The sequence below is a fragment of the Ylistrum balloti genome, unplaced genomic scaffold (genome assembly GCF_031769215.1).
Source record: "Ylistrum balloti isolate Yb309-2 unplaced genomic scaffold, AGI_CSIRO_Ybal_v1 Utg370510, whole genome shotgun sequence".
NCBI classification, from domain to species: domain Eukaryota; kingdom Metazoa; phylum Mollusca; class Bivalvia; order Pectinida; family Pectinidae; genus Ylistrum; species Ylistrum balloti.
Genome location: NW_026782329.1, coordinates 1,640,665 through 1,650,689, shown reverse-complemented (window position 1 = coordinate 1,650,689; position 10,025 = coordinate 1,640,665). Strand labels below are relative to the sequence as shown.

The 10,025-nt window shown below is 35.3% G+C and overlaps 1 protein-coding gene across 1 annotated transcript; it reads left to right on the top strand.

Moving 5' to 3' along the window:
• Nucleotides 1-7,930: 7,930 nt before the first annotated feature.
• Nucleotides 7,931-8,545, top strand: LOC132555687 (interleukin 17-like protein). The gene has a single exon (XM_060220043.1). The coding sequence runs from the start codon at nucleotides 7,931-7,933 to the stop codon at nucleotides 8,543-8,545; it is 615 nt and encodes a 204-aa protein (XP_060076026.1).
• The last annotated feature ends 1,480 nt before the right edge of the window (nucleotides 8,546-10,025 follow it).

Below are 10,025 nucleotides of genomic sequence, written 5' to 3'. Positions count from 1 at the left end.
TTTTTTCTCGACTACGTTGATATACCGAGAAGTAGCGAAGATATCATATCGCGAAAACAACCGTCTGTACAGTATATTTTAGAATAACTGTAGCTATTATGTTTGTCTTTTCTTCGTGAAAGTTAGATTTCCTCCGTGTCTTATGCATGGATTACAATCATTTGTTTTTCATGCCTGGTGAGGGAAAATTATATGCCGATTTTATATCATCATTTAAGGTGAACGTTTCCGATCTACACAAGATGGAGTTGAGGAATAAAAACTCCGTTTACACGGGAAGGTGAGGATTACACGATTTCATTGATATCAATCCTCCAGTACTGAGGAGAGCATTTGTTATTGTTACCACAGAAGATCCCTATGACGACCGGCGTAAGTCTGGTTACTGTGGTTCTGTAAAATCTTAATATGTTAAAGTAATTTTCATACGGGTTAGTTAGAGGTGTCAGTTGCAAATAGGTTCTTATTCGTTTCTTGATCATGGTATCAGGTAGTAAAATTCAGACAAAAACAACAGTAAAAACGTTGATAAATATATAATTACTTTTTGAAATAATGACAATTTATTAAAATCACCTGTCTTATTTACCTGTAAAAGTTAAACAACAATACAGAGCTACATTGCTTTACTTTTGATTGAGATCTGATTTTGCCGGAAGTGAGGTGACAAAAGTGTCTCGTTTGTCTGATAGAGATCTTACAGTACAAATCCGTTTACTTTTTTCACAATTTTTGTGACTGACATCGACAACACTTTGTGACGGTGTAAACTCAGTGTAATGATTTACGACTATAGTAATCAGGACGCTGTCTGCACGCCTACTGATATTTGGAGGTACATAGATTATTAGCAGATTTTATTTCTCTGAATCACGTACACAAGAAATATCTGAAGACTACAACACACATCTCTAATAACACTACACGTGTATAAAAACACCAATATGTTACCAAGCTATCGGATGTATGATAATGTTTTCAAAGTCACCAGAATGTTTGGTTCATGCAGCTTTAAGCAATCTTGATCCGCCTGAATAACGAGAACAAATCGTTTCGGGACTCAGGTGTATCATTTCCGTCCTTACCCAGCTATTGTTTTGAAGCTAATCACCCGGATTTCACCCGTACACATATATGTGGACATGTGAAGTTTATGATGTCAGAGATTGGATCAGGATATTGTCATTAGTGTTACATAATACGTCAGAACATCGCACGACTTGTACGACATATCCTGTAAAGCCCTACCCTACTCTAATGTCAGTGATTGTACAGTGTACCCAAATATAGCTTAATGTCTATCTCGAATTAAAGGAAAACCGATTCAGCCCTGATAGAATAGAACTCATTAAAATTCATCTTAATTCGATGATATTAGTGAACACGTCGATTGGCACGTGAATTATATGGATGCTTGAGTGAACATGTTCCAAAAATTGACTGAACCAATGAATGAATGAATCAATCAATCAATGAAGAAATGAAATTGAGTTTATAACTTGTATTATCAAGTCATGTATCTCCTTTAAATACAGAATATATTATCATTTTTACAAGCTAACCATTAAGAAGTATTTACATATTAGTGTACTTAAATTGAAGCTGTGCCTTAAAATGTGTGGGTTTTTTTTTTACGTATCCTGGTATTGGCCTAGGGGTCCAGTGACACATGATACAGAGGTCGTGATGAAAAAATATTATGTGCCTGGAAACGATCTTGGTACATGATTTAGTATTCACAGGTTTCATAAAAAATGAGGATGTAAACCAAGCAAATATAAATGAAACAACATAGAAGAGAAATAGGTAAAAAGTGTTCCGGCTGAAATTAGAATCCCCAGCTTTAAACGGATTCCTTGATTAAAACTTTATATAGATAATTTCTATACTGTTTGCTCCACTTTACATAAGCAGCTAACCTAATAATAATCTGGAAGTAGCTTGCTACTTAAGGAAAAAATAGTCTATAAATATCTGGAGTAACTTCCGAGACACTTAGAAGCTTTTCAATACTAACTCTTTCAAACGCACGTATGCTCCAGTGCATGATATAGAGTTTTAAACAAAATGACGCTCTTGACAAACAGAGGAAATGGAATTTAACTGGAAATTTTTCGGCAAGTAAGCCTTATACAATGTTCCCGTGTGGTCACATCATCTAAGTTAGTTAATATGAACTCAATTGTTGTATGGGCGCTTACGCGTTTAATATAAAAATTGTATTATCAAACGAACACTTGTCTAAATAATAACCTGGAGTTTTATGGCAGATCGCTTACCATATGGTTCTGATTATGGATGCTTACACAGGTGTAAATTTTAACGAACCTCAAGCCTCAAGGATTTAACTGTTTTCTCGGTCTAGTTCTAGAAATGTTTACTTCACTTATTTCGTTGACAACGATACTACAGTTTTGTTAAACCTTTACCTTAGTTTCATGTTTTAACTTTTATGTAATAGGGACAATAAAGAACTTTCTGTATTGAAACGGTGAACCTTAACTCTTAAAACCTTTACCCTAGATTGAAACTAGCAATCCTTCGGTGTCACGAAATAAAACATTTACCTCGATTTTAATTCACCGATCTAACGATATTACGAGCCTAACCTTTACGCATTTACAAACCTTTGAATGTTAGAGAACCTACATATATTTCAGGTTTGTTTCGAGAATGAATTTTAGCATAACATTGATGAGATTCGCATTTTTTCACTTCAGTTATGAATTGTATACACTGTGTTTGCTTAGGAAACATTATGAGAACCGAAATCGAATCTCCTGAACCCGTCACGAACCTTTATTTATCGTCTGGAGATATCCTTGGACGTGTTAATCAGACGAGATGTACACTCGCAGTAGATAACAGAGAATAAGAAATAGCCCTATAATCTCTGCTCAAATGGCTAAACTTGACGAAACCACGCTCCGAGAAATAAACAAGGTGGACACAATTTCAAATACACAAGGCATATCCTTTACTGTTAAATAATTCAATATCAGTATATATGTACTTATGTTTATTTCACAAAAGACAAATACTAGTTGATAATATATTCATATATCAACTGAGATTCATTTTCGAATATTGTATCACGTTACATCATACAGCTGTCTCGTCCGGCTTCCTCCAGGATTTCTGATGCAAGAGACCAAGTTAGTGGGAAACCGGCCGGAAGTAAGGATATTAAATAATCTTAAACCAAATAGAAAGCTTAGAACACTAGCCCGTGCTTACATGATATAAACACGAAATAAAATTGAATTAAAAATGTTCTGACGTGTCACCAAAGATCTCTTCAGGTTGATTTAAACATCGAGTTATCTCAATTTTACAATGAGTTGTTTTTTACTGTTATTTCCTATGTTAGTTTCCTATATATATACATCACTCACTACAAAACACAGACGTTGCTGACCTAAGTAATATTATAGAATATCTAAACTATTGAAGGGAGTTGTTATGTAAATATTATACATCACGGTACAACACCTTGTAGAACTGACGTGTAGGATAAGAAAGGACATGTACCATTTTCTTGACCCCTAGCAGTGTCCTAGCAGCTTGGAACAGAATCACATTTGCCCGCAATCAGTACAATACCACACCTAACCTCGAATTGTGGCACGGTTCAGAATAAACACGTGTACTTGACGTTGTTTTGGAATTATCAAATATATGAAAATTATGAAATTTATTGAAATATAGGGCTAGTGCACGTGCCGTCTAGATTTCACATTATTTGTGATCACTTTGGATTGTCCTTAGTCGCCTCCTCGACTTCAGTATTTTGTCTCTTAGCATCAATGATGAGCCCTCAAGTGACGAAATAGGTTTTTTTTTATAAATATAGTTCGTTATAGTGCTGTTAATTTGTTTATCTATACCACAACACACCTGTAGTTATTTTGTACAATCATCGAGAACTTATGATACCACAACACACATCACGTCACCTGTAGATATTTTGTACAATCATCGAGACCTTATGATACCACAACACACATCACGTCACCTGTAGATATTTTGTACAATCATCGAGAACTTATGATACCACAACACACATCACGTCACCTGTAGATATTTTGTACAATCATCGAGAACGTATGATACCACAACACATATCACGTCACCTGTAGATATTTTGTACAATCATCGAGAACCTATGATACCACAACACACATCACGTCACCTGTAGATATTTTGTACAATCACCGAGAACGTATGATACCACAACACACATCATGTCACCTGTAGATATTTTGTACAATCATCGAGAACTTATGATACCACAGCACACATCATGTCACCTGTAGATATTTTGTACAATCATCGAGACCTTATGATACCACAACACACATCATGTCACCTGTAGATATTTTGTACAATCATCGAGAACTTATGATACCACAACACATACCATGTCACCTGTAGATATTTTGTCAAATCTTTGAGAACGTATGATACCACAACACATACCACGTCACCTGTAGATATTTTGTACAATCATCGAGAACGTATGATACCACAACACATATCACGTCACCTATAGATATTTTGTACAATCATCGAGAACGTATGATACCACAACACATACCATGTCACCTGTAGATATTTTGTTAAATCTTTGAGACCTTATGATACCACAACACATATCACGTAACCTGTAGATATTTTGTACAATCATCGAGAACGTATGATACCACAACACATATCACGTCACCTGTAGATATTTTGTACAATCATCGAGAACTTATGATACCACAACACACATCACGTCACCTGTAGATATTTTGTACAATCATCGAGACCTTATGATACCACAACACATACCACGTCACCTGTAGATATATTGTCAAATCTTTGAGAACGTATGATACCACAACACATACCACGTCACCTGTAGATATTTTGTACAATCATCGAGAACTTATGATACCACAACACACATCACGTCACCTGTAGATATTTTGTACAATCATCGAGAACTTATGATACCACAACACATACCACGTCACCTGTAGATATATTGTCAAATCTTTGAGAACGTATGATACCACAACACATACCACGTCACCTGTAGATATTTTGTACAATCATCGAGACCTTATGATACCACAACACATATCACGTCACCTGTAGATATTTTGTACAATCATCGAGACCTTATGATACCACAACACATACCACGTCACCTGTAGATATTTTGTACAATCATCGAGAACGTATGATACCACAACACACATCACGTCACCTGTAGATATTTTGTACAATCATCGAGAACTTATGATACCACAACACACATCACGTCACCTGTAGATATTTTGTACAATCATCGAGACCTTATGATACCACAACACACATCACGTCACCTGTAGATATTTTGTACAATCATCGAGAACGTATGATACCACAACACACATCATGTCACCTGTAGATATTTTGTACAATCATCGAGAACTTATGATACCACAACACACATCACGTCACCTGTAGATATTTTGTACAATCATCGAGAACTTATGATACCACAACACATACCATGTCACCTGTAGATATTTTGTCAAATCTTTGAGAACGTATGATACCACAACACATACCACGTCACCTGTAGATATTTTGTACAATCATCGAGAACGTATGATACCACAACACATATCACGTCACCTGTAGATATTTTGTACAATCATCGAGACCTTATGATACCACAACACATAACATGTCACCTGTAGATATTTTGTTAAATCTTTGAGACCTTATGATACCACAACACATATCACGTCACCTGTAGATATTTTGTCAAATCTTTGAGAACGTATGATACCACAACACATATCACGTCACCTGTAGATATTTTGTACAATCATCGAGACCTTATGATACCACAACACATATCACGTCACCTGTAGATATTTTGTTAAATCTTTGAAACCCTATGATACCACAACACATATCACGTCACCTGTAGATATTTTGTTAAATCTTTGAGACCTTATGATACCACAACACATATCACGTCACCTGTAGAATTAAAGAAAAAAAAATTGCCATTTTTACATTATTTTAATTTCTTAATCCTCGACTTAATTTTGTCCCGGTCAAACATAGATATGTAGATGTTATACTGTAATATCTTTAAAACACTCGTGAAATTGGATATTATTAAACGACGAAATTTTCTTCAGAACAGGATGTTCATTTCCAATTTAAATTCGAACAGATAATCTTTTTCTCCGAATATAGGATAATCTATGATATAATTTGTTTGTCATTTTACACGTTTCCCACTACACAACTGTAAACTACTAGTCACTCTATTCTTTGTCGATTGCTGAAAAAAATTAACCACAAGTCAGACTTCACCTTTCGATCGTCCCGGAACACAATCCTTCTAATAATTTACTTGTTCTTCTATCTGCGTGGAATATCAAATCGATGTGTGTTAGATATAAAACACATTCAGGAAGTAAGCGATAATTATGTTATTTACTGTGTGACGGAAGTTTATTTCTAAATACGGCCGATATTGATAGGAAATGTGATATCGAGAATTACACGAAATTGGAGTCAAGTAATCTTCAAATCACTTTCTCAAGTTGCTTAAATTGTTAGTTTTCAAATTGTACTAAATAAATGAATGACACTTCCTGATGCAGAAAATATTATCACATAAGATCCGAGACAACAGTGAAACAGTAAATACAGATGTAACAACAAAAACATTTTAACTAATGATAAGTCCTTTCGCAACACTTCATTAACAGACCTTAGCTGAGAAAGCGTAAGGTTGTCGGCCTTTTTTTGTTTTATTTTTCTTTATTAAACACAAACTTGATAATTCATTATTATATAATACTACAAAATAACACAAATATAACGTGGATATGAGTAGAGGAAGACTTGTACAGTGTAATACATAATGTAGATACCTCTAATGTGAATACCGGCACAGTGTGTACGTGTGTTAAAACCATCACGCTACCATTCACACAGGTGTATAAAGCAACAAACACCACACAATATACACACGTGCACTTCCGGCTTTATGTATTACCTGTCGCTAGCTGTCCAGTAACTAAGCAACACACGGTGTACGTCACTTTCTAGAATTTCAATTGATTGATAAAACAAATCTTAGTTATTTTACAATCGGACCGGCGTTATCCAATGGTATTTGTTCTACAATATCAAACTAAAAGGATGGGATACCACCTACGATGAGGTAACACTACCGGTGATTGGTTGGACTAGACGGGAAACACCCTGTAAAGAGTACAATGTAGCTATGTTTAGAATTAAGGGGTTTCCTGTAGAAGTAAATGCCTTCTCTGGGTATATAAGTTTTCGAAGATGTCTCAATCTTCATCACATTCAAGTTTACAAGACAAACTCTACTGAGGTTTTCCTGCAATCCATTGTACTAGGAGAATATTGACATAAAATGGTAAGTAGATTAAGTTTAAATACATATATCGACTTCTGTAAATCACTTATAACTACCAAGCAATTTTATCACAGAAGCGCTGGCATAAATACCCACAAATATTTCAATTATAGCAGATTTATCTTCATCGGAGTAGGTAGCGAAATTTATAGTCATAATGTTTTTTATTTTATTAAATAGTTAATAACTACTTGCACAGGGCTTATCATTATCATATATGATTTAATCACAAGTGAAATGAATACACTATTGACCACTTCTTAATAAAAGGAAAACATCTAACTTAATTAAGGTAGTTTTAAATGTTTCAAGTGTCCATTCTGCTAGATATTAAATAACTGACCATATGACTGTATCACCGATATGCAACTAAATGCTATAATAATTAAGAAAATGTATTTCAAATGTAGAAAAGAAAATCTTTTATGAAAAATATTGCTTCGTTGATATAGGTGTAAATATGGAATATATTTAATGTATTCTATTATGTTACAGAACACCTGTCTAGCACTCGCTGCTGTAATTATCAGCCTTGGTCTCTTTGCTCGAATTACTGGATCACCCGTCAGTTCCGAGTGTCAGAACCTAACTCCGGAAGAAGAAGAGAAAATGCTTGAAGAACATGATATCAATTCCGATTTCCATGACAATTTTCTACCACAGATATTGAGTGGAGGCTCCGAGGGACAACAGACATCTCTCAGTGACCTTCTACAGCAATCACAAATGAATTATCCAACTACTTGTCCAAGCCCAGGCGACGTGCCCAGTTCCCCCTCCACACCCGTGTACGCACGATCGTCATGCCCGTGGTACCTACGCCTGGAAAACGTTCCTAATCGTCACCCTAAAATCATTCCTGTGGCGGTGCCTCGGTGTAACGCTACCCAGTCCTGTGTTGGAATCAGCGCGGACCAGAAAAGTAACTTTGAATGTGAACGGGTTTACGTTACAATGAAAGTACTCCGGAAAGTGAAATGTTCGGAAACACTGTCAAAGTGGGTCGAGGGTACAGAAAGGGTAGCTGTTGGCACTACTTGTGTGAGGACAAAACAACAGGAGAGCAGCTCATCGGTAAATCAGGGTCCTCCCACCATTTAAGACTGCCAAATGCTGTTAACCACAGACCAGAACAAGGGAGATAATGGCCACCCAGATCGTGCACATATTTATTTATCTATTTTGATTTTGAAATCCTGTATAGCATCAATTTCATATTTATTTGATAAGATATATGTGTTGAAGTATTCCATGACTAGAATGTTAAGAAACTTTGAAAACGGTTATGAACCTATCTCAGTATTGTTATTTATTTTAATGGAGACGAAGATTTCCTGCTGCTGACAAATTTGTATGTTTACTTTTGCTTGTATTTATTTATCTATTGTTAAATGTGTTGTTCTCAAATGTTTGTCCTTCAAATTCTCATAAAATGGGAGATTGTATTTATTGAAAATGTCGCATTTAATATTACCAACTGTCTTTCACAAAGGTTGAATCCATCCATTGATGGTTTGATAGATTTGTAATAGTAATAATGGATGGAGTTTTAGAGCTTTAATTTAATCAGAGCGTAATAGGGGTGTGGTTGAACGTGAAATAAGACACGAGTAAACGAGGGGATGTTGATGTAAAAGTGATATAGATGTGAGCGAGGGAGGGTTGTTGATGTAAAAGTGATATAGATGTGAGCGAGGGAGGGTTGTTGATGTAAAAGTGATATAGATGTGAGCGAGGGAGGGTTGTTGATGTTAAAGTGATATAGATGTGAACGAGAGAGATATGTTGATGTTAAAGTGATATAGATGTGAGCGAGGGAGGGTTGTTGATGTAAAAGTGATATAGATGTGAGCGAGGGAGGGTTGTTGATGTAAAAGTGTTGTATATATATAAGAAAGGATTTTATTTATTATGTCAATGTGTTATGTGTATGGCATTCCATGGAAATCTCTTGTAGGGCGTTGTAGGCACAATGACCATTGCTGGTTAAATTAAAAAGTAACCGCTACAGAGGGAGAACATTATATTTCTTATCGGGGCAACTTTACCTGGATTTGTTTTATGTTTTATAATTATCTTCACTTTACATTCATAGTATAGTAATGTATTATTTCACAAATGAATCTGATGTACAACTGTGTTGATCTAGGGTTGTAGGTTGTGTCTTTATCATTTAACATGTGTCCTATGTATTAGTTAATTGGTAGGAGTTTTATCTGTATTGATGCCGAGGTTGCACGAGTTAATGGCTTATATAAGTAAGCAGTAGATATGAAGTTGTTTTGTTGTACCTGTATGACATGATTCAAATGTATTTATTGAGGAAAATGAGCATAATGTTTACAAGTTTTGTGTGACGTCACGAATTTGGTGAGAATGAGAATGTCATATATACGCAAGGTTTGTGTCGGGCGAACAGTATTCTAGAAGTTGGTATAATGTTGTACATGAGCATTGAGTCACTTTCAGTTTAAGTATATTAAGGTGATATTTATTGATAAATGATGTTTATTTGTGAACTTCGTACACAATGGAAAGTATCGATATTAAAGTCCCGAATCTTTCAAACCTGTGCAATATC

Excerpts from the sequence above, each read along its gene's own strand:
- LOC132555687 (XM_060220043.1), top strand. The coding sequence starts at position 7,931 with ATGTTACAGAACACCTGTCTAGCACTCGCTGCTGTAATTATCAGCCTT.